General features: G+C 40.5%; 2 protein-coding genes across 6 annotated transcripts; one reads left to right on the forward strand and one right to left on the reverse strand.

Annotated features, from left to right (window-relative positions):
* Positions 1 to 138: 138 nt before the first annotated feature.
* Positions 139 to 22934, forward strand: C11H15orf40 (chromosome 11 C15orf40 homolog). 3 transcript variants are annotated; one of them, XR_012675212.1, is made up of 9 exons: positions 139 to 267; positions 348 to 477; positions 1704 to 1831; positions 3899 to 4028; positions 4892 to 7007; positions 7940 to 8042; positions 9099 to 9234; positions 11430 to 11651; positions 21272 to 22934. XR_012675212.1 is itself a non-coding variant. In XM_075159973.1 (5 exons), the coding sequence occupies exons 1-4, from the start codon at positions 193 to 195 to the stop codon at positions 3989 to 3991; spliced, it is 426 nt and encodes a 141-aa protein (XP_075016074.1). In that variant the 5' UTR covers positions 139 to 192; the 3' UTR covers positions 3992 to 4028; positions 4516 to 4758. The 3 variants fall into 3 exon arrangements, 2 of the variants coding, with proteins under 2 accessions (XP_075016074.1, XP_075016073.1); XM_075159973.1 differs by lacking the exons at positions 4892 to 7007; positions 7940 to 8042; positions 9099 to 9234; positions 11430 to 11651; positions 21272 to 22934 and adding an exon at positions 4516 to 4758; XM_075159972.1 differs by lacking the exons at positions 4892 to 7007; positions 7940 to 8042; positions 9099 to 9234; positions 11430 to 11651; positions 21272 to 22934 and adding an exon at positions 4542 to 4758.
* On the reverse strand, positions 22262 to 27072 carry RAMAC (RNA guanine-7 methyltransferase activating subunit). 3 transcript variants are annotated; one of them, XM_075159976.1, is made up of 4 exons: positions 26975 to 27010; positions 26156 to 26206; positions 25035 to 25209; positions 22262 to 23409 (listed from the first exon to the last, which is right to left on the reverse strand). In XM_075159976.1, the coding sequence occupies exons 3-4, from the start codon at positions 25199 to 25201 to the stop codon at positions 23220 to 23222; spliced, it is 357 nt and encodes a 118-aa protein (XP_075016077.1). In that variant the 5' UTR covers positions 25202 to 25209; positions 26156 to 26206; positions 26975 to 27010; the 3' UTR covers positions 22262 to 23219. The 3 variants fall into 3 exon arrangements, with proteins under 3 accessions (XP_075016077.1, XP_075016076.1, XP_075016075.1); XM_075159975.1 differs by lacking the exon at positions 26156 to 26206 and having other exon boundaries at positions 26975 to 27072; XM_075159974.1 differs by lacking the exons at positions 26156 to 26206; positions 26975 to 27010 and having other exon boundaries at positions 25035 to 25219.
* Between the last annotated feature and the right edge of the window lie 835 nt (positions 27073 to 27907).

Below are 27907 nucleotides of genomic sequence, written 5' to 3' on the forward strand. Positions count from 1 at the left end.
CCCCCGCAGCGCCGTTCCGCTCGCACGCGGCCCGCCCCCCCCTTCCCCGGGGCCCGGCGGGCCCCGCCCTCCCCGCGCCGCTCCGCCTGCGCGGCGGGCTCGCCCTGCAACCCCGCGCGGCTGCGGCGCAGCGCGCAGGCGCGGCCGTCGGGGCGGGGCTAGCTGGTGTTGCCGGAAGGGCCGCGCCGCGCCATGCTGGCCCTCGCCGGCTTCCGTCGGCTGCTGGCGGCGGCGGTGCGGAGCGGCGGCGGGGCCATGCCCCGAAAGGTGCGGGCGGGGAGGCCCCGGGGGGAGCGGGGGGCGGGCAGGTGGCGACCGCGGTGACCGCGCCTGTTCCTCTGTTTCAGGGGAAAGGAGCCGGGAAGGGGCCCGCGGGACCGGGCACCGCCGCGGGACCGGTGGTGGTGGCGGCGGGCGACGGCTGCGTGAGGGTGGCGGTTCGCGCCAAGCCCGGCTCCCGGTGCAGCGCCGTCACAGGTGGGGCCGCTGGCGCGGGGGTCTCCCCTCCCTCCCTGCCTCCCTCCCTGCCTGCACTCCCTGCCCGCCTCCCCTCCCTCCCTGCCCGCCTCCCCGCGCCTGGGACGCGGCGCTGCCGGCCGGGAGCGGGGATCTCGGGGGAGTTTGCCCGCGCCGTGCCGGGCTGAGGGCGCCGGGCGGGAGGAGGCGGGACGGCGTTGTGTTCGGCAGGGGCAGCCCCGCGCTGCCGGGCGGCTCGGGGCGCTCGGTAACGGCGGGGTTTAAGATGCTCCGGTCGCCTCTCCTGCAGAGCGGCGCGGGTGGCCTCTCCCGCCCCGGGAGGAGCCGTCAGTAACGGGGGAGGGAGCGGGAAAGCTGTTTTTTCTAATTAGTCTTTCTAACGCGTTCTACAGCTTACCTCTATCCCCTAAGCTGGAAAAAAATCATCAGAAAGCTGAAGAAAGTAGTAATTTCCCACTTTTTTTAAAAGAACCGTGAGTCGCTCTTCCCCGATGCCCGTAGGTAACGCTAGGTGGGGCAGCGAGCACGATGTAAATCCTCCTGAACGAATTTCTTTGGAAGGGGTAACAGCAAACACACTTGATCAGCACTTCAGTTTGACACGTGTAATTTTGTGCATGCTATTGGTATCCCAAGAGGTTGTGCGGTTTTATTTGAACTATAAAATTTGATCTAATAAAACGTGTTCTCCCCCTACAAATCTGGACTTGCTTATGTACAAATTAGAACTGCTTTTTATACAGATATGTGTATGAGGCTGACGTGGTGGACTCTGGTAGAGTGTCCAGGCTCAATTGGCAACGCAAGGAAATTGTTGATGATAGCATAGCTCTCTGGGCAGACTTATTTATCATGCTTTTTTTTGTGGGGTAGCCTGATTTGTGTTATGCTACGTGATGCCAAGCTGGACTACACCTGCAGCAGAATGGGCAACATAGAAGGGGCTTAGAACAGTGCCCAGCTGTGTGAAAGCTGATAATTCATGGCTGCACTCTGATACAGGTCTGAAGGCTTCACTGTTCTTTGTATCAGAAGGTTATCTTTGTTTGTACTGGCTAACAGTTTTAACTTAAGGAAATTTGTGCAGTGTAAAAATGTCATTACCTGCTAACCTGTAAGTTTATTTGGTTTTAAATGAAAACGCTTTTGAAAGCATAAACATTCATTTTTAATAACTAGATGTTTTGAATATTTTGAGCATAAAATCCCTAAAATATTTGTTATAGATGTGACAGCTGAGGCAGTAGGTGTAGCTATTGCTGCACCTCCATCAGAAGGGGAGGCAAATGCAGAGCTGTGTCGCTACCTCTCTAAGGTGCTAGAAGTGAAGAAGAGTGAAGTTGTTTTAGAGAAGGTACTTCCTTTTTTTTTTCTTTCAGTCTTGCCCTACTGCAATTTAAATTCAAGATTTTTGAAACTTACTCATTGAGTACAGGGAGCTGCTCTCCAAGTTCAGTCCAAAAGACACTTTAAAGGTGTTTAATCGAGTTAATGGAATGATTCATTGAGAACAAACCTAGTGTAGGAAGAACCACAGCTGATTTTGAGATCTTTAATCAGAATAGTTCTTATCATGATATATTTTCCAAATTTGTGTGGTTCATGTTTTCATGTTCTTCAAAGATTCTCTTGCTTTTGTGTCCAATGCAGTTCACAAAGTTTGTGCTTTGCAGAGAATGTGCATTTTATTAATAATTTTTCATTCATTTCTTTGAGGTAACTTCTGTATTTGAGTGAAAATTTTCTGACAATTAACTGTCACACATAAGCAAGAGCATATATAAGCACTTGGATTATAGCTGGGCGTCAAGAGTTTCTTTGTGTTAGAGTTTACATGTCTTGACTTTGGCGAGCAGAAACTCTTTGTTTTATTCATTGCACTGAATAAATAATTTGTTTTATTAATTCATTGTGCTTAAAGTCAGTCTTTCCAGCCATGTTCATTTATAGTTCATGAACATAAGAGCACAATAAAAAATTGTGCTTTTTATTTTTGTCTGTTGGTTTAATGTAGTAGTTGTAGAAGCCAGTTAAAGGATAGTGGTAAATGGCAACGTGATCAATGAATTAACCACGGTGTTGCCGAAAGGTAGAGATGTTAAGATTTGAGTCTTGGTTTTCCTGAATCGTGGGCAAACTGCTTAATTTGTTTATCAGCATTTTACAGATAACGCTGTTTTCCTGCCTTGAAAGGATGTTCAGGTTTAACTATATTATTCTCATAAGTCCTAAGCAGAGTTGAACATGAAAGGGGCCAGTGTTGTCTGACCTTCTTGACTCAGTTGTTCTCACCTATGGTGTCCAAATAATTACATGCTAGTGTTTGTTTTTCACAAGCCAGTGTTTGTTCTCAGTGAAGCATTGTGGTAAAGTCTGTATTTTACCTGTGGCTTAGATTTTTCCATCCTGATCTGCTAGATATAAACAGCAAGTGATTTTTGGTACTGATTGCTCTCTTAGGTGCTACTTGCTTTATGGTAAGTGATAACATTAACAAAACCAACCCGAATTGGGAAATTGGTGGGTAATGATCCAGTATAAAACTGCGGTTACCAGATTTCCATGCAAGGGCCTTGATTTTCATCAGCAGCTGGGTAGACTGCTTCAAAAATCTATTTTTAATTTTAATTTCATGCTATGTTTTTGTATAGTAGAGTTAAGGACTTTTTCCTGCTTCAGGATGTCCCTTGTGGGCTTTTCAAGCTTTTTGCCAGGCTGCAGATTAACAAGCAACTTGTTTCTCATGGCTTACTGAATACTAGCAAAGTTGTGTCTTCAGGCAACATGAAATGAGGTTGCAGATTTGCCAGTTCCTGTGTAAAATAGCTTTTTTCTCAGTAATATAAAAACAGGTCAATAATATTTCAAATAACTGCTGTATTAATCTGAACAGATGTCTTATACAATGTGATTTCTGTTCATTTAATTGATATCATCAACCTGAGAACTCAGCTTAAGAGTAACTAATACTCTGGGAGACAACTTTGAAGAACGATCTGAAAGTATACAGTTATCAAATATACGTGTGTATATATACACACACACACCCGCTTTTTAAAAACAAAATGCAGATTAGATGGAGTCTTGCTTCTAGATGAAACAAGTGAATTATGGAAACTTATCACTCCTTGCTTTTTGTTCTAGCCTATAAAAAGAGCATCAATTCAGGGCATGCTCTGGGAGCTGTATCCAATTTTAAAAGGAAAGTAGATAAGACATTGTTTTCCACCTTTCAAATAACTAGAAAGGACATTGATGAACTATCTCTTACTGCTGTTAATTCTGCATACCCACACTTTAACAACTATTTTTAAGGTACCTGTTATGTTGGCATTACAGTGAGTTTTTGTGGAATGTGTATTTGATGGTGATTCTCTGAAAGATTTTTTTTTTTTTGTGTGTGTGTGTGTGTCTAAACCAGGGTGGTAAATCACGTGAAAAAGTGGTGAAGATTTTGGTATCGATGACACCAGATGAGATTTTAGAAAAACTGAAAAAAGAAGCTTCCAGTTGACCTAAAACAAAAGCAGGAAATGGGACAATACATCTTGGTAAATGGACTGATATTCTTTCTTATGTAAATCTAGTCCTGTTGAGAATGTGGGTAATGACTAGGGAAAGAGACTTCTTCCCCACCGCCCCCCCTTTGTTAATATAGCTGCTGTATATTTGAAGTTTTCGTGTAGGTTTGGTTAGAAAAACTTGTCTTTACTGAGGCTCCATATCTGCTTCTGTCACTGCAGACTTTTTTGTCCTCTGGAGGGTTTCCTGTTGGGAAGATTTGTTCTCTTTCCTGGTCCCTCAACAAATGGTTTAGAAAACTTGTTTCTTAGTGAAACAAACTTTGGTTAACAAGGTGAAAGGCTTGGAGTGACAGGCTTCAATGTGAAAAGTGGTACAAAAGGATGAGTCTGGATGGTAAAGACCCTAGAAGAATGTTCTCTTCAATATCTAGCAGCAGGTACTGGGTGCAGTTTTGCACTGTGTGCACATATGTACATTTTTTTAATGTTATTAAAAAATAAACATTTTTTTAAGCCAATATACTGTTGTTGATCACACAGGCAAGCTAAAAGCAGAATCACCTGAACAACTGAAACAAAACCAGAAGTTTGCAGTATGGAAAAACTGACCCAGAACCTAGTAATTGCAAACACGGTGTCACTTTGTAATAGTCTGTAATTAGTTTCCTGAAAAGTAGAGATACAATTATGTATCTTTGCCAAATGTATGTCAAGTGTAATGATTGTTTTTAATAAAAGGGCAAAAAGTATTATCAAACTTTGTTTTGTGTTTATATTTTTAACAAAAACAAAATTGTTTCCTAGAAGTCACTTACTAGAATGTTGTTTTTAAACCGGGCTTTTTTGCAATCTTTCCTTGCTTTAAAAATGAGTAGTATTCCAACCCACAGGGAACTGAGCAGAGTCATTTGTAGAACAGAACAAGAAGTCTGAAACAAAATGGGCAAGTATACTCCAGTCTCAAGACTAATGAGAAGGTGGCTTAACTTCTCTATCATGCTTCAGAGGTCAGAGTAAGATTTAATTATATTTCCCAAAAATGTACCTGATATCACACATGTCTCTGGTAGGAGTTTGCTTTTTCATCTGCATCACTGCTGGTGTCTGAAATTGTCCTATCTTTACTATGGTTGTCATATTTAAAAATGTATGTTTATAAATGTAATGCCTAAAGTAAAAAAGAAAAACTGTTCTGAAGGCTTGATTAAGGTTTGTCATACCTTCTCCTGGAAAACAATATTATGAATGCAAAAGTTACAGCTAAATTTCTTTACCAGCTTCATGTAGTGCAGACTTCATAGCTCATATTTTAGTTTTTAATGGACAAAAATCTTTTGCTTTAGGAAATTCTTTCTGCTTCCTGTTATCCTAAATATTACAACAATTGTTTTTAGAGTTAGAGAGCTGGTGCTTGTCAAGATGACAGCTCCTTCAAGGTGACTCATTTTCACGGATGTAATGAAAAATGTTACTTTCTTGTTTGGACAGTGTTTGGAGAACTAAGTCTAAATTGTGAATGCTGTTTGCTTAATGGTTTGCACCTGGGCTCCTTATTTTCTCAGGCTTTTGGTCAGCTGTACATTGCCTTTCCTTATTTATCCTTTTCAGTTCGTACAGGCTGGTTTTGTTTTACTGTTCAATCAGTTTTGGTTCACGGCTCTTTGCTGTTTCATCTGTTCTTGCCCAGCAGAGGGGTACCATGTGCTGCAGAAAAACTAAGGCAAAGCAAGCCAAAACTAAGTGTTCATGGGTTTGGTTTTTTTATTTCCTAAACTACTACTTATTGTGAGTAGAAAACAGCAATCCAAAGACTGAGGAATCCTGCATTTATAAGTTATATTCTGACTTGTATGCTGCACCAGCCATTATAAAGATTTCTGTGGAAGCTAAATACTGTTACATTATATGTTATGTTATATGTATTATATCCTATATTGAAATAATGTATTACGCTTTCCCATGACTTCAGACTCAGATTGAGGGAGGAGCTGGGTAGGCAGGTACAGTCTCTGAAGTACATTGGTCTTCAGTGATGATTATCTACAACAATAACGAATTTAATCTTTCACTTCCCTCTCTGTCTTGTCAGCATGTTCTGCCTGGCCTTTGCTAGCTTCTGCTTCAGAGGCTTCACCTTTCCTAAACGCATCTGTTCTTCCTTATCAGTGAAAGTATCTTGAAGACAAATAGGGTGCCTTCAGTGTATTATGCTGTTGTTTTTACGTCATGTGAGCCAGGCATATTGTCATATTCATCACTTGTCAATCAGAAGACAAGTACTGTTCAGCTAGGAAGTTTATTAGTCCTTGGGAAAACAAGCACTGTGCCCTCCTCCCTACTGCGTTTCTGTTTTCTATTGCGTGTGCAAGTGTGTGCGAGGGGAGGGGGGAGCCATTTATATAATACTGATTTTGTGCTTGGCCAAGGCAAGTACTTTTTCTTTTGTCTGGATTATAATATGGTATTTAAGACTCACTTTAATCTGTCCAGTTCAGTCATCATACAGTATTTTTTAAAAACTTGTTGCAGTTGGCTGTTTTCTAGCATTGCTTCTTAGGAAGCAGAAGCATTATTGGTGGCATGTATTGAAGCCCCTGCTTCTGTTGCTCAAGGCATTACTTAGTTGAGGCCTCAGTGATGGTGTAAAAAAGCCATGGCAGATGGAAGCCACAATAGTAATCAAAGCAGAGGGATGGAAATTCAGTTCTCCTGGTAGTAGTGCCCTGTCTCAGGACTGAGACAGTGGACTAGGTAGCATTGTGGCAAATAAAGCCTTTATGTGCTGGGAACAGAGAATTTGTTTAATATGAGTAACCAAAATTATTTTAGAAGGGTAGTATAAATAACACTGGTGTGTTGCCATATCTAATATCCGAGAGCCTCTTATATCAATGTTTTTCATGCAGTCTTCCAATTATATCCATAATTTCTTGGTTGTGGATACGTGTATCCTGGTGAAATGGCTGGGAGACGGGAACTGCCAGAACATTGTATATCAAAAGTGAGGTATAGAAAAGTTAAGCAGCTTGCATGACCAAACAAGACAATGCCAAAACTGATTTAGGCCTAGCTCTTTCAAATCTTGTATTGAAATCCTAACCTGTCAACTATCTCTTCATGAACACAGTCAAATATCTTTCATTCTATTAAGAAAATTGTGGTAGCAAATATCCCTAACTCTTCAGTTTTTAATAAACAGAGCTTTGTGATATTGTAGGAGGCTTTTTCCAAGAATTTCAGAACACTTTTCACATCTCCTGTCTCAAAATAAAACTTAACTCTTACTCCTAGACCAGTTTAAAACATTGTGGTTAAAAACATTGGAGTTGCAACCTTCCTTTTACTTGTTGGTCCCTGCTTTATCCATGTGCATCAAGCTACATGATTACTCAACTACTTGAAATCCTGCTATTAATTCAAGCACTGTCCTCTTTTCCTAATGCGTTGTCTGACCAATTTCAGTAAAATCTGTCTAATGGTGATTTAATATCTTACTGCTTACAGACCTGGGCAGTCAGTGCATATTTTTGTATAATTAAGTTATTTAAACATTAGCAAAATAGAAGTTATCTGAATAAATTCTATGCCAAGCAGTTTTATGGCATAGAATGTTCTTGGTCTTTCATCCACTCGGTTACATTATTTTCTAGAATCCTACTTTGAAAGTAGGTATATGGTTTCATTGCAGTACTCTAATATGCTAATTAAGGATATTTAATTATACCCTCTGAAGCTGGCCTCTTTGCTCTTTTACTTTCAATCCACTCCATTTATCATCTGCAGCGCATTCCTATCTCTCCTTTTAGTCCCAAGTGTTTCTAAATCCCCGTTTCTTCAGGTATCATCAGTCTAAATAATCCTGTATAATTGACAACTTTGTCAATAACTGGCAGTGGCAATCTACCAGAAAGCAGAGTTTAATATCTTCCTTCTTTCAGCCTCCAGGAAGATAGATACACCTGATCTTTCTGCTGATTACTTCGTGTCTCACTCTGTTTCCCCTCTCATACTGTTTATTTGCATATGTAAAACTTGAACCAGGTAAGTCCCTTTTTAAAAATTTTTTATTTCAACCTACTATATTCCCCTCTTAATGTTTTTAGTCTTTATCTCAGGAGGATGATTCATTGCCATATTAGCTATTATAAAAACATGCTCCCCTGTCTCCCTCTGGGAACACAGTGCTTTACCCACATGTAAAGTGTATCTTGGTTGTTATTCTCTAGGAAGGCTGCTGCACTTAGGGTGTTAATGTAACCAAGGCACAATAAACAGTCAAAAAGCTGCTGAAGAAATGAAATACTTGTCTGAAAGGAGGAGTCTGATACTTCTCTAAGGTACTGGGAATTCATTTCTTCCTGGTCCTTTATATATTAGCTTTTCAAGTAATTGTTAGTGAGCCATGAAGAATTTTGCTTTCATCTATAAACACTACATTTATTTGTTTCAAGAGCTGAAGAAGTTAGTGTGATGAAGTAGTCTACCATAACATCTTACTACAGCTTGAGGCTCAGTTTTTGGAATGTTGTTTAAATAACATTTTGAGTTTCCAAGTCTGAAGTAAGGCAGGTGGAAAGGGAAATATATTGAGTATCAATTTAGCAGTTGGTCACTATAGAAACATGCTGTAAAGAGAACAGTTAATCATGGACTTAAGAAGAAAAGAATGTTGGAATGAACAACAGAAGGTCAAAGCCTCATTTTGTGCTGCTCAGATAAAGCAGTTGTCTGCCTTAAGAGAATAACTGGGGTTACGAAGTGTAATTCTGGGATGATTGTCATTAAGTTGCCTTTTTTCTATTGCCTAGTATGCGTGCAGTGCACGTGGGAAGGGCTGCAGCATGTTGTTCCTTTGGCCAGCTTTCATTGCTGGAGTGTTTTGCAAACCAGGATGCATTGAGGCATAATTTATAAAAAACTTCGAAGCTCTCAATACATGTTAGGACATACTTGGTGCCCATTTGTCTGAAAGGGGCGTTAGCAAGATGAATTTTATAAAACAAGCTATTTCTATGGAACCTTTTTTTACCAGTGCTACTTTCGATAGCTTGCCTTAAAATCTACAAAGTTTTCTGCTTCTTTTCTGATGTTCAGAAGGTCTGCGAGGTTAAATTTGATAGCGATATCACCACACGTGGTCAGCTCAAGCAGCCGCTTTCCTGACATCTCTGGGCCTTGGGTTCCTATGGCCTCTTGCTGCCTCTCACGTCCAGTTTTGCTGCTGCTGTTTCAGGTAAGTGCCCTCCAGCAGGACCAGGCTTTCTGGCGTTGTTTCTGCTCTTTATTTGTCACATCAGCATCGTTGCTGACACTTATCTCCTTAGATGCCGTTGCATTTCTTTTTCTGTTTCTTGGGCTCGACAGCTCTTTGAGATGCATTTGTTGTGGAAAGGGGGGGAAAAAAAGACCTTGTGACAGAGTCTTTGCAATCAGAGGGCAAACCTGTCCCTTCCAGTGAGGCCCTGTAGCTGCTCTGTGTAGCCTCCTGGCATTTGCTCTTTAATAAAATGCCTCCTTTTGTCTTCAGTAAATCTGACATCAATCAGCTAGCACGTATGTGAGGTCATGTTCCTGCTATGAGGAAAGATTGCCATTAGCTACTAGGATGCACTTCTGAACAGACAATTTTCTTCAGTTTCTTAGCTTTTTACAATGGCAGTGCAATCTGTTACTAATAAACCTGATAGGTTTATGTTTTTTGCAGGGATTTTTTCTTTTTGTTTGAAAAACCTGATTAAGCTCATCACTGGCTGAATATAAATGCTAATACATAGAGGGCATCAGCCAGGCAAATTGCACTTGGCTAATTTTACTTAATGAGAATGTCTGATTCTGCTCAGTCACTTCCTTGCCGAGCTCAGGCTCAGCTACTAAAGCAGACCCAGGAGCTTTTTGTTAGATATTTTTAAAAGATGATCAGCTTATAATGATGTTGTCCAACTGTATGACTTCTGTTTGCTGTGATTGCTGTCACATATCAGCTAGAATAAATTTTTTCCTTTATTTAATCTGTGCCAGGCAATATTTCTGGCAAAAGATAAATGTGAAATTAGAGCATCTGAAAACACTAATTTGACAATAGCTGTCATTAAATTGTGGATGTGTGGCAAGGCCAGTCTTTCAGTAGCCAAATGCCTGTGTGTGTAAAAGTAGAGAAGGTGTAAGATCTAATTAAACACAACTTTCAGTAGTCTGAAAAGAATATGAATCCTAAATCTGCAAAAATAAGTAAAGTGAGCCTGTAAGTGGAGATGTTGGTATAAATGTGTTACGCACTTAAAGAAACAAAGACAAAAAGAATATGTAATACCAGAGCTTGCCATAAGCCTTTCTGCCAGCTTTATGGGGTTGCCATTGCAAATCTGAATTTGAAAGTATTTTTTTCTCCAATCTTGCTGTAAGATAGACCTCCACAAGAAACAGAAATTTTTCTGCAGCGCTGTCACAAGGCTGTGAAGCAAAGTTCCACTAAAGCGTGTTTAACAACCTTTTCTATAGAAAACCTTTGGTGTCTCAGCTGCATATGATTCCTGCTCACTTCAGTGGACATACTTGGTCTTTTTACCTGGGGAAGAATTTAGTGAAGTGCTGCAAGTCTTACACACCTGGGCTTATAAAATTAAATAAGCAATTTCTGTTAGTTCATTTTCAGATCTTAGCTATTTCCAGGCTGGGTTTTAGGCTTTGTCCTGTGGTTATCCGGTGGGAGGTACCTTAATTAGATTCTCTGAAGAAACAGAACTTGCTTATTGATTCCTGGGTTTGCATACTAGGTGAACTTCTCCAATCCAAAAATAAAGAAAATAAAACATGGTGGGGAGAGGGGGGAAAAAAATGGAATCATTTACATTAATCAAAGGTCATTTATTGGGCTAGCAGCAATTTTGCTTGGCTTGCTGGAAATGTTTGCTGCATGTCCTTCTAAGCTCTGCTGGGGAGGAACATGCACAGAATAGAGGGTGTGATAGACTCTAGATATTTACCTGCTCTGCTGTTTAGCACTCAAGTCAGAATGGGGAAAAAACCTGTCATGTTTTCAAAGACTGTAAATCTAATAATTTGCAATATAACTTTCACAGTTTTTTTTTACTTGCAATCTATGAATCTAGGCGGGAAAAGGATATTATCTATGGCCCTCTTAGTGTGAATCCTGAGCCCTTGAATGCCAATCTGAAAATTTTCGGTAAGGAAAGAGTCATCTTCTGAAATGATAGATTCATGTAAGGGCCATTGATGTGTAATATAGAAAGAGCATCTACTGATGCTGTTTAGAGTTGTGTGGTTAAAATACAAATTCAGATGGAATAGTTGGTGAGCTGCTCATAACTAGTTCATCTATTCTGCCTTCCCATCTCATTTAAGTAAATTGATTCTACAAAGGCAGCCAGTATTTTTTCATTTTGGTGACTGAACTATTATCCTTCACAGCAAGCCAGGACTAACACTTTGTAATTGCTGTGAGAGGCTGGCACATCCCCCTGACACCAGAGTCGGCCAACTGCAACTCCCGGGGTCTTGTCTTATCTGCAGAGCTTCGTCCAAAGCATTGTGAAGTCTCCCGCAGGTTTCCATTATGCCACATTGGCAGCCCTGGGAGCCCAGCCTCCAGCCTTTTGCAGGGAGGAGCTGCTGCCAGAAATGCTCATTCAGGTTAGTGGGTACGGTGAGAGGTTGCTCTGCAGCGGAAGATAACTGTGGACTGTATTAAAAATGGTTTCAAACTATGAGACGCACACTTCTATTTCTGTGTCAGAAAAGAAAGCGTTAAGACTTTAGAAGATAAATTTGAACTCGGATAAATTTGTACCAATCATTGCCACCTTTCATCTCTGACTTTTAGACCTAGCCCCTCTGCTGGATTAATTTCCACTGTTGAAAAAGTACAAATACCAAAAGGGGATGACACTTCAAGGTTTAAGTTAAATCACTTGGGAATGGTAAAATCAGGTCTTCTGATTAACTGACTCATTCAATAGTGCAGTATGTGAGAGGGTAAATCAAACGCTTTCTTTTGCTTTACTGTCTGCAAACAGCACTGAGCAGAAGAGACACCCGTCTTTGTTTCTTTCAAAATGATGTGCTCTCTCCACAAAGCAGCCTTTGGTCTACTGCTACATGCCTGTTCAGTTTTAGAGGATAAATACAGCCCACAGTTTTAGACGATAAATAAATCTGTGACTTCTTAGTTGCAACAAAGAAGTGTGACTGGAGACAGGTTTGGCAGCAGAAAATAAGCTTTCAAGACTGTTGTGAACGTTGGATTGGCAGCAGGGGAGATAGCTGTATTTAAGGATTTTAGAGAAGAACTTGTCCTAAACAGTAAGGTTTGAGCCAATTCTAGAGACTAGGACTGCTGATTGTCTTTCTGTCCAGTTTCATGAAGGACAGAATCTTTTCCAAAGAAGAATGTCAGACTTCTAAAGTAAGAAAATAAGAGCATATAAACTAGGTATAGCAACCTCAGTGTTTTGCCCCTTTTCCCCAGTCTTTTCTGTTTGTAATAACCTACAAATTCTCATTCTAGATTAGATGCAGGTTCTTGGAGATGCACACTCCTCTGTTCCTTTGGTAAAGCTCGAAGTCTCTTGTTGCCACTGTAATACAAATAATAATAAGAGCATAATCAAGGTTGTATTTGTTTTGTGGTTATTCTGAACGCTAGAGACTTACAGTAATTATAGTACCATTAAATAGTAATGGAAAAAGATTTAAAACTAGATCATGAGACTCCTGGAAGGAGATGAAAATCTTGCTCAGTTTTCTTCACTACCCGAGGCGTTGCATTCCTCTCTTTTATGGCAAAAAGAGCAACCTAAAATGATTTCCAAAATGCTGGGGCATAGATCAACCCCTCTGTGCTAGGGGCCAAGAGTGCCATATAAAAGACAGGTTTATGTGGGAGACACTAAACAGGAATGAATTCAGTTTCAAAAATTAGTTTTCTGTAATTTTGGAAGTGTATTGTGTCTGACTGCATTGAGTGCGGAGATGAGCAGAGATACTGCATTTAGTGCCTGGAGACAGGAATATAACTATGAAGAAAGCCGTTCTTCCATATACTTCAGTATACCTCTCACCATGAGATCTGATTGCTTTATAAATCTATGCAGCCAGTGTTACGACTCTATTTAAAATTTTTTTGGAGTATGCTGATGTGAAAACATTGTACGATACGGCTGTATGACCCAGCCCTTTGTTTCATGAGACAATACTCCGTCCCAACGTCATGATTTGTATAAGCCAGTGTAAGGTGGTATTTGTCTCCCGTCTTCTTTCATAATGTGTTCACAGTGTAAAGCTCCTCTTATGTGCTTGAAACCTTGTGTAAATACAAGGGATAAGGACACTATCCATCCAGAAGCCAGGTAATAAAATCGGTTATGCTAAGACTTAAGGTGGCAGGGTCCCACAGGGCCAGAGGTGTATGTGTAGGTTCTAGACCAGCTCCAGTCTTTCAGCAGCTGCCAAGACCATTTCCTTGCCCTTTCTTTGGGATGGGTATGTTTTAGGGGGAAAAAAGATTTCTTTTGGGTAGTTTAGTCTGTCTACTTTGTCTTGTGTGAGCCACAAGGTCTACGTTGGGCCCTGATTATACGGTGTCTCTGTGCCTGTTGCAGTGTTTACAGTCTTCATTTATGAGGGAGAGATGATGTACGTGACTTTGGTTAATGATCTTTTAACACACAGGGCTTCCAGTCCAAATTGGAAAAGAGCATCCAAAGAGAAGGACAGGCTATGCATGATAAATACCTCTCCCACTGCACAGTTAGAGTAGGCTCATAACAAATGTGAAAAATGCAATTTCATTTTCCTTCAGTTTTTCAATTTCCTGCTAATACCTTTCACAGAGGAAAAAATGTTTTTTGTCAAAATCATTATCATTTCAAGCCATAAATTTGAAAGCTCTTAGAAGGTTACAAAGGTGAATTAAAATACCCCTTTTAATTGTTCCTTAAGCATACTATGTTTGATTTTGGTTTATTCCTTTACTTCCTCTTGTGTATAGTGAAGTTTCCTGACAAAGAGCCAATGAAGAGGATTTATAAATTGATTTTAGTATAACCACATTCTGGCCTGTATCAGTATTCAGGATGTGTTGCTTATCTTAACCTGAAATGATGTGTTAATTTGACTTGGAAACGGAGTAAGATGTGGACACAAAGTAAACAATTTATTGAATTAAATAAAATCATAACTACAGATCAGTGGTTCTGCTATAGTGTTTTGCTAGCTAAAATAGAAGGCCTTGCCATTATTGCATGGGAATCTGCAGTTCATCATCTGCCGGCGGATAATCAGCCCTGTTACCACACTGTGCGCTCTCCAGTTTTGCCTGCAGGCTGGCAATGTCACAGGGACAAGCGGGGCATCGCCAGCCTCGGAAACAGCACGGACCCAGCGTGGCACTTCCCCACCCCAGCCGCGATGCAGATGTTATACACACAAGATCCTTCATGCGTTATAACATTTGTTTAGGTTCTCAGCATGCTGCAGTGGACTGACTGCTCCTATATATTTCTATCTGTTATGCTCACAGAAAAGAATGTGGTTTATTTAGCAGCTTAATCTGTAGGAATTCAAATAAATTCTACTTTTTGGACCCTTGGCTTGTTTTCAGGTTGGTAGTGTTCTCCACCCTGTCTGTGTTAAGCCAGACAAATCCTAGTGAGGTGTCAGTGACTTTTTATTACCTACAGTCATTTTCTTTTGTTAAATAACCTCCTCTCAGCCGTTGAAACTGAGGCATTCTTGTGTAGTTAACCATGAGATTGCCATATTAAACTCTACTTGTCTTTCTTGCAAGCAATAGTAGGGGAGCTCGGTAGAGATTTCGGTAGGTGCTTAGCACTGTAAGGGTCCTGGGCTCTTCTGAACTCAGCTGGGATCTCTGAGTAGGCTGCTTTTATCCCAAGTGGCGTGGACAAAAATACTGTAAGGTCACTACCACACGCTATTCCACAATGAAGCTGTCTCAAAGTAACAAATCCATAGCTGATGATAAACAGTGTAGAGGAAGAGGTCCCATACTTAAGCCGTTGTTAAGAAGGAGGGAGTTGGAGCTCCAGGAGGTTCAGAGAACAGCTTCCAGAGGGAAGTGTGGAAAATCTGTCCCTCAATTCATGTAAAATTAAACTGGACAAAAAACCTCAAACCCAGCTACAAATGTTCTGTGTATGAAGGGATGGATGATGGTATGGTGGCATCACAACATGTAGAGTGAAAGAGGCTGGTGATGGACAGGGAGTAAAGAATTTTCCATTTAGAGACTATTTTAAAGCTCTGCTCTGATTTTGCCAAATGAAACCAAGATGCAGATATTTGATATGGTCTTAACTCAGGGTTGATGTTTTGGTCATCTTGATGTTCACTTTTGGAGGCATGAATAACGAAAAATGAGCTGACATTCACTTGTTAAGATTTCCTTTCTTTTTTTGTGTTAGAGTTCTTGGTGTTTTCTAGCAATCCTTAAAGTTTCTATACTAGTAGCAGAAAACGTGAAGAGCCTGAGAAGCTTTTCTGAGCCATGTCTTGGGAGGCATGGTTACAGACAGGTTTCTGCCTTTTGAAAGATAGTATAGGAGGTGTGATCTAGAGAGACAGAAATTAACAGTTAAAAGTCATTCATCAGCCGATGTCCTGTAGCGCTGCTGTGTGCCATATGCATGTGCAGCAAAAGTGGAGTTGAGCCAAAGAGCAGCTGAGTTTGTGGACAGCTTTGAATCCAAAGTCATGACGGGACCTGCTGGGATGTCTAGGATCCTCCCCCAGAGCATTAATGAGAAATAGATGCCATCTGGAGGAATTCTCTTGCCAAGGGACTGTGATGCCATCTTTGTCTTCCAGTTCTCATCAATCACAAATGGCTTTTAAATAGATTTGTATTTTACCTTCAGTCAGATGATTTCATCTTCTCAGCTACTAAGGACACTCTGACCTTTCAATAGACTCTTCTAGAAGATGACACTTTATTTCTGATAAGACACATTTGTTGCAATGGCTGCTCTGTCACTCTTCTCCCCCCTTCTCCCGCACCAGTACATTCCCTCTTTCATCGTGGCTGCTTCGTCCACTCCTCCCCTTACCGCTGTATTTTCTTTCCTCTTCTTTTGCTGTAGGTGCAAAGAACAACTTTAATGTTTTTGAAACTCAGATGCTTAACTACGTAATTCTAGTAGTTTGCATTAAAAATTTTCCATCTACTTGATTTAAAAAGGGCAAGCACTGTAATACTTACATAAGGCTGGAATTTTACTCACTCTTGCCATGATTGTATGGTGTGTGCATGAATGTTTTTGAAATCAATTAAATATAAATGAATAGTGCATTCGATACAGTAACCGTCACAAGTTCTATTGATGTGGAATCCAGTTTGCATAGATTGCCCCCTCATTTTTAATTCACCTCTCTTTAATTCAATGTCAACTATCAGATTGGACTACCCATACCTCTTAGCCAGGATGAGGCTGTCTTTATGCCACTTATATTTTTGAAAGGCTTTTCTGCCACACCCATAGGATTAGAATCACTTATTGTTTAGTGCAGGTCTGGCTTTGAGAGCTTGCTAGGCCACAGGATCCCAGCTATACACCTCTAAGTACTGTGCTATATAACTATGGAGTGACATAAAGGCAGTGTTTAAATCAAGTCACTGCTTTCATAGTATCAATAATGTGTTTGCTTTTAGTTAAAAAAAAAATTTAACAATCAGCAAACAAATTAATTCGCTTAATTAATTAGAATGTTTCTAATGCATTGTGTTGGGACATACGGACCCCAGCTGAGATTGTTATACACCACACCTACGCTTTAAGTGGAGTAGCCCCTGCCTGGGAGGATTTGTAGCCGAAATACAGAGCACAGAAGAGGGAAACAGACTTACCACTGTTTTACGGATGGAAGTTGAGACACAAAAGCATTAAAAGTGGTTTGTAGCTGAGCTGGGAAATAACACGCGTGTCTGGTCCTATCTTTGAAAACATTCTTTCCTTTTAACTTCTTTTTCGTTCAGGTAGAATGACTGGCACTGTGGCACAGTTGTCTTTTTAGAATTTTAAAGTAGCTTTAAAAGGTCTCATCTTCAGGAGTGCTCAAGAATGTGAGGAACTAGTAAGACAGATATATCTGAAATAAATAGCCTGGTGCCTGCGTAGCGATAGGAAGGAGAGAGTAAAAACGGTATTGGATTTAAAAAACATTTTTAGGCTAGTAGTAAGAATATGTCTCATGCAGGTATGGAGGGAAGTAAGATTAGGCTGATCTTTTATTACCTAGCACTAAATCCATTTTGTCTCTTAAAAACTACAATCCCGCTGTGAGGTCTAAAGAGGTTCTTCAATTGGATTTACCCAGAGTGCAGGATCTGTGATCAATAGCTATTTGTTTATTGTCCCTTGGATCTCTCCACCTTACTTAAGGACTTAAACTCTGCCAGTGTAATGAGCCAGCTGCTTAACTGCTTCCAGATTCCTAGCTCCATATTCTGCCAGCTTCTTTTATGCTGAGGAGGTCCCTGGAGTCTGTGGAGGAGGAAGGAATTTCTCTTCCCTCCCCCCCCGCCCCGGCTGTGGCGTGGCAGTAAAGTCACTTGATAACCAATAATCAAATCTCAAAACTTATTTTCCCCTACAGGGTTCAGGATACATGAGGAAACGGCCAGGAAACAATTGTTCCTTTAGCTCAGCCGTGCTCCTTCCCGTCGTTGCCTGGGCTGTACGACGTACCCTCCCACTCCCATTTTATCTTAGAGCAACAAAAAACGTAATTCTGCTGATGGAAGTATCCTCTGAGCTGCAGGGTTGGGGAAACGGGATTTGCCCCTGTTGGCAATTTAAGGTAAAGCTCCTTTACGTTCTTATGGCAGTTTAGCTGGAGCTGGGTTTAGAGGAGGGTGTGTGTACCCCAGGCTTGATGCTCCATCAGCTCACTTCAGAGCAGGCGTTTCAAGCGTGTGGCTTTTAAATGAGTAACATGAGCTTGATCTGAGGAGAACATGTGTCCACACAGAGCTCTTGCATTAAACTGATTTAAACTCCAGAGGTTTCGTGTGCTGTATTTAAATGCTCATACCATCAAAACCACTGAAGCAGTATTCTTAAAAGTACTTTGTTTTAGGTCTCAGTGGCATTCATAAATCAAGATGACTTGATGACTACAGAAGGGTAAAATTTAAAAACCAGGCCTTTGCTATGGAAAAATAATTTTCTTTTTAGTTTTTAAAAAGAATATGTAATCATTTGGGGCTAGTTGCACTTGGCAGTTATTATTGTTACTTTATTTTTCTTGAGCACATTTTCAATAGAAAATGTATTGTTTCAAGCATTTCTTCAGAAACAAACTTCAGACGTGACTTTGGACAAAGGGTATCCACTTTCTGATCAACTTGAATCATGCTAAACTTGGAACAGGGTGCCCAAAAGCTAAGTTAAACATCTTATGGTATGCTTGGTTTTTTAACCTTTCTCTCAACAGTACTAATTATAATCTTAAGTGTTTAATTTATGTGGGTGTATAAATACCAATTTACCTTTCCTCACACTGAACAAGAGCTTTGAAAAAGCTTAGTGTCTTAATCATTCTTTTAACATGTAACATGTTTCAGTTTGAAGATGCTGCTTGAATCATTGAAGTTTTTTTTTTCCATGGATAAGGTTGCCCCTTAGTTATTTTTGTAGTTTTATAACAAATAACTAAGTTGTTTTCTTAACTTTAACTCATCTTCTGAATAGATGAGTGTTTTCTTCAAACAATGAGCAGGAGCAGCTTTGATGCTTGTTATTGATTTATTGATACGTCTTTTATTAGTGAAGCAAGGTTTGAATTATGCTATGCAAAAAAAAAAGGAAAAAAGAAGGCAGCCCATACTTGTGGAAGAAAATCATCCAGCTGCTGAAGTATTATTTGAAAAAGGAGCATCTCTGTGTTCGGAAAAAGACAACATTCATTTGTATTTCTGCTAGTCACAAATAAAAAAGGTAACCATTGGGATGATATAATTTTTCCTGTTGTGTGTTTATTAGACTTAGAGGAAAACATAGTTGTTACCAACTTTTACCATCTCCTGTAATAAATTTGCATTTTAACAGGACAGAGTACTTAGAAAGTCAGGGAGTGAGCTGTATAGAAATAACACTTTGGCATCACTGTTTCGCATAAGCAAATGAGGACTGACAACCACTAAGTACAGTCTGTGCTTTACTGAAGAAAAATATAGGCCATGATAAACACAAAAATAAATTCCAGCCTGTGGGGCCTAATGAAAAAATAATCCTCTTGAGAGGCGAGATCATTGCGCACCACCATAGTACAGTTGCCATCTACTCTCCTGGCAGTGCTGGAGCCACTGGACTCTGTTTTGTTCTCTCGGATTTACCTCCATGTGTCTCGAATCAGGCTGCGTATTTCCTAGGTACTTTTCAGGGAAATCTGAGGTGCCCCATAATCTTGCTTAGCTTCTGGTCATTAGAATATCAGCACTGTGCATAATTTAAGCAGGGTTACATAGCTCTCTTCTAACATACAGGGACACAGGGACAGATTATAGTAATTTTTCCTGATTGGCAAATGAAAGGCAAGGGAGGTGCAGTTTCATTAAATTGCTCCTAAGGCGGTCAGTAGCTGCTGTAAGGAGCAGTCCTGTTTACCCTTCCTTCTTGTTCCATGTTCTCACTCCCTCTTGCTTGTCAGAGTTAGAGAAGGTGTGACTGCACAAGTTGGATCAGCTAACAAAATTCACCCAGAGTTGTGTAATTCAGAGATTTTTTTTTTCCTAGGGAATAGGGGTGGTGGCAGGCAAAACCTTAGCTTAAATTTGATACAAAAAGAATTTTCCTTCCAACATCTCAGTATAAGAAGTATAAGAAGCAAATGTGAACATGTTTCTTGGTTAAGCAGAATATTTATTCGAAAATTAATAGTATGAGTTTAAATATATTCGAATATATTTAAACAGTAGGAGATCGAATATATTTTTTGTTCTAGAAGTTGAATGTTGATTATATGTGTATCAGAAATGACAGTTGTCTTCCCTGTCTGAAATCTCTACTAGAGAGCCTCTTGAATGTAGTTTGGCTTCTAACTAACCTTTCAAAGCACGTCTGCACATTTCTATTCCCAGTGCAGAACTAGGATAAAATAGAGGTCGAATAGCAGTGAACACTTGTAAAATTGTATCTCACAAATCACAACAAGGTGGGGTTTTTTTCTATGCACTTTCTTTTGCCTTCAAGTATCTAGTGGCTAGGCTGTGATTTGAAAGCCTTTAGCATTTTTTTAAATGCTAGTTAAGAAATTGTATGAAAGCTACTGAGTTTTCTTAGTTGTTTGCCACAGCACCTGTAATTTAGCATGATAATTCTTCAGTATCAATTAAATTGTATGGACTGTCAGCAATACAAAATTGCTGTATGTGTTCAGGAATGGATTTAGAACTGCTGCAAAAGCCATATTCAGAACTTCTGAGGCGTTCAAACTCTTGGTAACGTGGCAGTCATTTTTTTGATACATAACACTTATCTTTCTTTTGTTTTATTCATGATAATAATGATGTCTGAGGAAATGTCAGATGGAAGAGATCTCTTAAAGTCAGATTCCAGACGCTGAATTTTAATGTTTACCCTGCAATCTCCAGCATAGTTAAAGCAAACAATTTCTGTAGTGTTTGAGGTTGCAAATGTTAAAGTTACCCAGCTTCAGTTTTGTCATCAGTAACACACTGTAATGCACAAACCGTAATTGCAGGCAATACTTACTGGTTTTATTTAGCTTGACAGAAACAGTAAACTGAACTTTATCATAAATACTAATTCATCTAAGTGGAAACTGCTGGAGGTAATATATATTGAATTTTATTTACCTTTCTGTCCAATGCAAGGCATGCATTTATTTAGAAATGTATTCCCCCAAAAAAATTAGATTCTTGCCATAATTGTTCCAAGGAAAATCCTTAAAGGATTTTAGGATAGGTCCTTAAAGTTGAATTGAGAGCTCTAATGGTGAGGTAGATGGAGTCAAGAATGTAAAGAGAGAAACCGGGAAGCTGCACTGGCCTGTGTCTCTCCTGGTCTCACAGTCGAGAAACTAAGAGAGCTGAGATCGTGAAATGTGTGATTCTAAGTCATAACTTCTGCTTAGGCCATCCTCATCTATCTGCTTCTACAGTTTGGTCACAGTGTTGTAGATTCTTATTCATTAGCTGAAAGACACTAAAAATAAAATAGTTATTGGGCTTGAGGAAAAGCAACAGATGAGACAGAATTTGTTTCTTTTGCCAGGTTTTATTTCAACCTGAGATGCTACACCAGATGGTAAGGAAGAACAACACCCTGGCACAGCCTGACTTCCGTGGCGTAGCTGGCAGTGTCAGGCTCTTCGCAGAAAGAGATGCACTCCCTTCTCGGAGGTGGGAGTCTGGGATAGCTGGCACTTTGCATGTGATTCTGCATTAAAAGGGAATTCCACCATACCACCTTGCAGCTCTCCACAGTGCACAGATAAGAACTTTGCATGGTCTTATATCCCCCAGTGTAACAGCTCTGCCGTATTAATGAGGGTTAAAGAGGGTGCACTTCATCCAGTAAAACTCCTTAAGGAAAAAAAACCTCTCATTAAAAGATTTCTAAGGTTAAACAACTGAATTCAAGGCAAATACTTCACGGAGTAGGATGTTAACTCTGATACAGTTTTTAATAATATTATATGAAAAGCAGAAAACAGAAATAATTAGCAGGTAGGTGGAGACACTTGTGTCACAGCTTTTGTATCACAGACTATGTAAAAGCTACATACAGCGTGTGTTTCTGAGAACCACAGTAAACATACTCTTTAGCTCTTAAAAGCATCTTATGAGCTGGGAGACTGTGCTTTTGACTTTGTTTTTAAATCAAGATGCACCAATTTGTGCTCCTTATCACATAATGTCATGACTTTTACAACAATCGGCATGGTTGGTTCTGTATGTCTGTACAACAGCTGAAGAAAATGTCAAGTACAAAGAAATGCACTGCTCTCCTGACACAAATTAGGTGAAATAGAGAACTTTGACCCTATTATAATAGAATGTAAGATAGTGGATTAACATTCCAGACTTCCAATTAATCACAATGTGTCTCATCCTCTTGATTGTAGCTGAGTAGGCCATTCTTCTAACTTAAACCAACAGCTGTCCACTATTAACATTTATGTTAGTGCAACTGTCAGCCTAGATGAGTGTGTTGCAATTCTGAATGTTTCAAAAGTAGGTTTCAGAAACAGTCAGAAACATCTTTACATGTGAACTATGCTTTTATTGTGTGAATACTTAAAAAAACCCACAGAACTTAGATTCTAAGAACTGAATAACACTCTGCAGTGCTTGTGCTATTTTCTCATGCAAAAAAAGTACAGAACAGTACTGATTATGGTTCCTTTCTTCTATAACATGCACAAAGTATTTCATACAAACTAATTACAATTATCATAAAAATTTTACAGCTTTACTGAAATGGGAATTCCAAAATGTGTTATGCTCATACCAGATTTATTTTAAGATGATACAAATTAATCTGTCTGATATCACTTCTCAGGTAAAACTTCTTTATCGCTGAACTACTACAATAAGAAGATACATATTTAAACTACTTAATTTTTATTCCAACTTTTAGACCATGTTTTAAGAGGAATACTGCAAATAAACTGAAGCCATTGAGTCAACAGACACTATGCCAACCCCATAAAATATTTCTGTAATAGCATCTCTCTTCTCAGTTTTAAGGCATCTGAAATTCAAACCAAACTGAGCTTTTCTCACTATCAAAAGCCAAACTAAGAAATTCTCTCCAGAGAAAGACACAGTATGTCACTTTCAAAGAGAACTATCTAAGGCAATGTGCCACTGCTACAGGCTGCACACAAACCATGGCTGTTTTCCCCTGACCTGTCGTTTTCTAAAATGTAATAGAGAGAAATCTCAGTGATGGAAGAAAAGGAGTGTACTGATAAGTATTCAGAGAAAAGAATGAGACAGAAATTTAATCTAAGATCTACAGACTCTAAACAAACTCCATATAATATGCTTATATTATTCATAAAAGGTATTCCCTTTTTCAATTCTCACTACAGATAAACAGCAATGGACTGTAATACTGATTCTTCAGTTTCTATAAAACTGTGGAAAAATAAGAAAACTGAAGTCTAACTGAATTTCTTACATAGCATTACTGGACTTTCAAACCACAAATATCATCAGTAGGGATGGTAACGAGGCCCTGGGTTGTAGGAGTTGTAGCCATATTGTCCGTAGTGGGAGGAGTACGATTGTCCTTGTCTGTGCTGCTGGTAGTTATTACCCCAACTTCTTTCTGGCCTCTGATTAGATCTATAGTCACCTTGCCAGTTGTATCTGTCCCCTCTAAAATATCTACCATCTTGAAACCTGCAATGAAAAGAAATGTCAAAGATTCACACAAATTGTGAATTTTAAAAAGATGAATGACAATGAACTCTTAAATTTTACAGTTTTCATGAAAACTGTCACTTAACTGTTTATACACTTAATTACTTACCTGTTTTTATGACAAACTGATGAAAACAGATCTACAGTCATCTGAGATAATTCATTAATTTCTTACTACTACCCAACACACTATTTACTAAGCAATGGAAGGACAGTCTGTTTCCTAACACAAAGCATTCACAGGCATTAGGTGAACTGCTGGAACTTCGAGTAGAGATGCAAACAGACTGTATATCTAAAAAACAACCAGAAGATACAGCCATAGCTGTATCAAAGCCAGGTTCAATCTAGTAACTTTATGGTTAAAAGCTGTGGCAAAGCAGGCGTAAGTTCAATTTACCTACCTAACAGCATAGAGTCCTGGAATTTGCATATTCCCTAAAACGCATACTACCACTGCTTCATAGTCTCATATAGATTCCCATACTCAAGAGAGTGTATCTTATCAGTGGTATTTAGCCATTGTTCAGTCTAAATTTTGGCTTTTCAGCTGTATCTCGATTCCTATCAACACTTGAGCTGCCTCACAGTCATTTTCTTTGGATATCTCAGTGGTGTGCTGTAGACAACCAACATTTACATGAGGTTCACTTTGTGACCAGAGTGTAAGAGTTCATTAGTTAAAGAACTACAAAGTTTTGTAAGAACATCTCCTTAAACAATCACCCTTTTTTTTAATCTGTAGAAACTGATTCTGTGTTTAACTTAATGACAACTTTCTAGGGTAAGAAAAAGTTAGAATGTTGTCCTTTTCTTCAGGTAAGGCACAAATCCTATTTAGATATTTAGCTAAGAAGTCTTCCCAGTTTTAGTTGGACTGGAGTTTAACTACTTTATATTAAAGGATGATGTTAGTATTACCATACATACTATATGCTGTAATCGTTTTTCAGTCCCATAAAAATCAGATGTTACCGTCCAGAATTCAGGAAAAAGCTGCAATTACATCCTGAAGAAATAATGCAAAATATTTTGCAGTAGGCAGGTAACATTGCACTTGCTAGACAGATTGGATGATGGATTTTACAGTCATTTCTGCTAGATAAAAGAAATACAGTCTAATCTAACAAAGTACAGCAAATATTTAGGTTACAAATGAAACGTTTTTCTGGACAGGGAGCAACAGATAATCGAACTATTAGCCTGTTCCTTCGCACATTTTCCTCCCAATTATTATCCAACAGAAGACAGGCTGCTTAGTTTTGCAGAACTCTCATCTTTCCCCTCTGGAAAAACGTTCCTGGCTGAGCAGTAACAAACCCCAGGGCAGTGGTTCCAGCTCATTCCTTACTAAAAAGCAAATTACTTAATACTTTTATACACAATGCAAAAACTTTTACTATCAATACAGAGAAAATGTAAAACCTCATTACTTTTCAGAGAAAGCTATTTCTCTTAAACATAGTTACCTATGAAGTAACAAGAAGATACTTCTATTAACAGAACAAATTCCTATCTTGCTTCTGAAATAAATGATCATTTAACTATATATTTGTGAAACTACCAAGATTTTAAAAAAAAAAAAAAAAAAAAGAAATCAGTACCGATCTCTGTTTCTCTGGTTGCCACCAGATCTGTTTCTCCATTCTTCAACTATAGGAGGGGGATCTGCAGGGCGTTTCAGATATTCTTGGAATTCTTCATCATCTGATGTGAATCGATGAGCAAACATCTTTTCATAATTCAGGGGCATGTCAACCAAGGAAGTCATTCTGAAAACTTTAAACATTAACACGATAAAAGTGGCTTTAGCAATGTGTGAAGACTCTTATTGTAGTAGCTACCAAAATCCACTTAGGGCAAATGAAGGACAATGAAAAGTTACACTCGGATTAACACAGTTAAGTTTTGGGCAGACAGCATAGATGACTGACTCTTAAGTTTTGACGATCTAAGACTGTAAATAACTCTTCTGAATAGGTTCTCTCTGATGGAAAGCAATTCTATGTGCAGTCTTTGGACATCTATACCGGATATGCAGACACTGATCTGTCTAAACACTGGGAGTGCTTTTAAGGGACTCCATCCACACAGGAGAAATTCAACTCTGATTAATATCTAATATAGCCAGCCATTACACAGCAGCATCTCTGAATCAATTTTGATAGACCTATATCAGGTGAGCTGTGGTAGAAAGATATGGGACATTTCTGAGGGTTAGTAATAGAAAAAAGTATTTCTTCAGAATGCACTCCCAATCTACCCCTAATCCATTTTTGACAGGAAAAACATTACTACAATCAACCTGAAAAGTTTACTAAGGTGGAATATCATGCAAAGCCTACAGCTACACATAGCCAGCAAAGCAAAATAATCAGATTTATTCACAATAATTTATGTGTTAATAACTTCATTCAGGGTAAGGACAGCACCTAAGAGGATGTTAAATTACCTCATAATATGCCTCTCTGATGGGATTTGTGTTTAAGGCCTTAGTGCCCTTATTTATCTGGCTATATATGCATTTGCCCTTCAGACATTGGTGCTATGTAGTACTGTCCATCAGTAAAAGTCTGGCCCTAATAGCAGATGCTGAGAAAGGCTCTACGCCTACTGTTTTAACAAGCCCTGGATAATTTAGAGCATTAAAGGTCTTTGCTTCTAGACTTCCAGATTAAGCTCTTCTGCTGTCTCCTGAAGATGTGCAGGCAGGACCAATATTCACCTTGCAAACTGGCGGGAAGGAAGAAGACAGGTTTCTTCTGGACCCCGAGAGCTAAAATATATACCCTCAATGACCAAGCCTAATTCTTCTCCCTGCTGTACCCATGAGCAGCTTGAGACTAGAGTGGGTAAGTGGGATGGGGAATACAGCACAGTACTCTTTCTGTAGGCTGAACTCCCCTTTCGTCAGCTTCAGAAAGTTCAGTGTCTGGTGATATGCAGAGCCCATCTGCAGCCTTCCCCCTTCCACCTAATGACGCAGCGTAAACCTTTCTGAAGCAGGTGTAGGAGTTATTCCTGCAGGATGTCCAGTGACTTCATCCTCCTTCTTTGCAATGAGCTAACCTCGTTAGTTTTTGCTATGAGCTACCTCCAAGGAACTTCGCTCCTCAGGGGCTCTCTCAGTCGGGGCGGGGAGGGGGTAACACTGCCCTGGGGACCCACCGCATACCACTACAGCCTTCTCCAGAGAGCAGTGGGAGCTGCTCTCCTCGCGATTAATAATTTTAGTATCAGCATTCATCCGGCGGAGGCCGGTAACGGGAGACCCGTCACCTTCCTCCGCCTAAGGCCAAACACTGCCTCGAGCAACCGACGGGGCTCACTCCCCTCAGGAGGGCTCGCGCCGGAGCCCTCTTCCCCGCACGGCGGGTCGGGCCGGGGCCCTGTCCCCGCACAGCGGGTAGGGCCCCTCTGCAGCTCTGGCGGCTCCGGCCGGAGCCCGCCGCGGGAAGAGCTGAGGGGAGCAGCGGGTCTTCGGCTTCCCGCCACCCTCCTCCCTCACGGCCGACCCCCGCGCCGCCTCCACCGCCCCCCTCACCCTGCGCCGCCAGCCGCCGACCGAACCGCCGCAGAAAGCCCTCCTCTTCCGGGCCGGGCCCCGCCGCTTCCCCCTCGCCGCCGGGGCGGCGCCGCCCCGGGCCGGCGTCCCCTCAGCGAGCCTTGCGGTTCGCTGAGGGGACGGCGGCCCGCGGCGGCGCCGCCCCGGCGGCGAGGGGGAAGCCCGTAGGGGTGGGTGGATTGATTCCCCCAAGTTAGGATTTTGTACAAAGCAGGTTGACATAAATAGTATTGAGATTTGTGGAGCGCTTTCCTTGCCTCCCGCGCAGGTTTTAAGGAGGTGATACGTGAAATATTTGAATTTTAACAGGAAGGTGCAACTGAAAAGGGTAAAGTGAACGTGGCGCCTGCAGCCGTAGCGCTGTGACTGTTGATAATGCGATTTAAGTGTATTTCAGGCATAAAAAAGCTTAGAGATGTGTTGACTACTGTGTGAGGAAAGTAAGATGAAGCCTTTTTGGCAGCTAAATAATTCTGCGTAAACCAAAATAATTCTGGTTTGGCGTCTGCTTCAGCCACGTATTTATGCTCCCACCTGGTGCTGTATGTAGCGGTTAGTAACGTGAAGTTAGACGGGTATCAAAACTTTCCCTAAACGAGGTCTGAACGGTACCTCCCCTCGTGTACTTCTGCGGCCCTGGGTGTTGTTACTAATTTATGAAATGCCACACAATTATTAACAGCTGGCTGCCCAAAGGATTTGCAGTGCGGGGATGCGGTGTTGCCCCTCGTCTGAACGACTGGTGGCATGAAGACCTTCTGTAGCAGAAATGGTGTTGGTGTCCCTGTTCCCGTTTGCCTTGTTTCTGCGACGCTGACATCCTTGCATTGCTGGCTATTCTCCACAGCTCCGAAGCCAATGATTTTTAAATGGTCTCTCGTGCTGTGTATAAGAAATGGATTTTTTGTTGGA

Source organism: Calonectris borealis, chromosome 11 (genome assembly GCF_964195595.1).
Source record: "Calonectris borealis chromosome 11, bCalBor7.hap1.2, whole genome shotgun sequence".
In the NCBI taxonomy this organism is placed as follows: domain Eukaryota; kingdom Metazoa; phylum Chordata; class Aves; order Procellariiformes; family Procellariidae; genus Calonectris; species Calonectris borealis.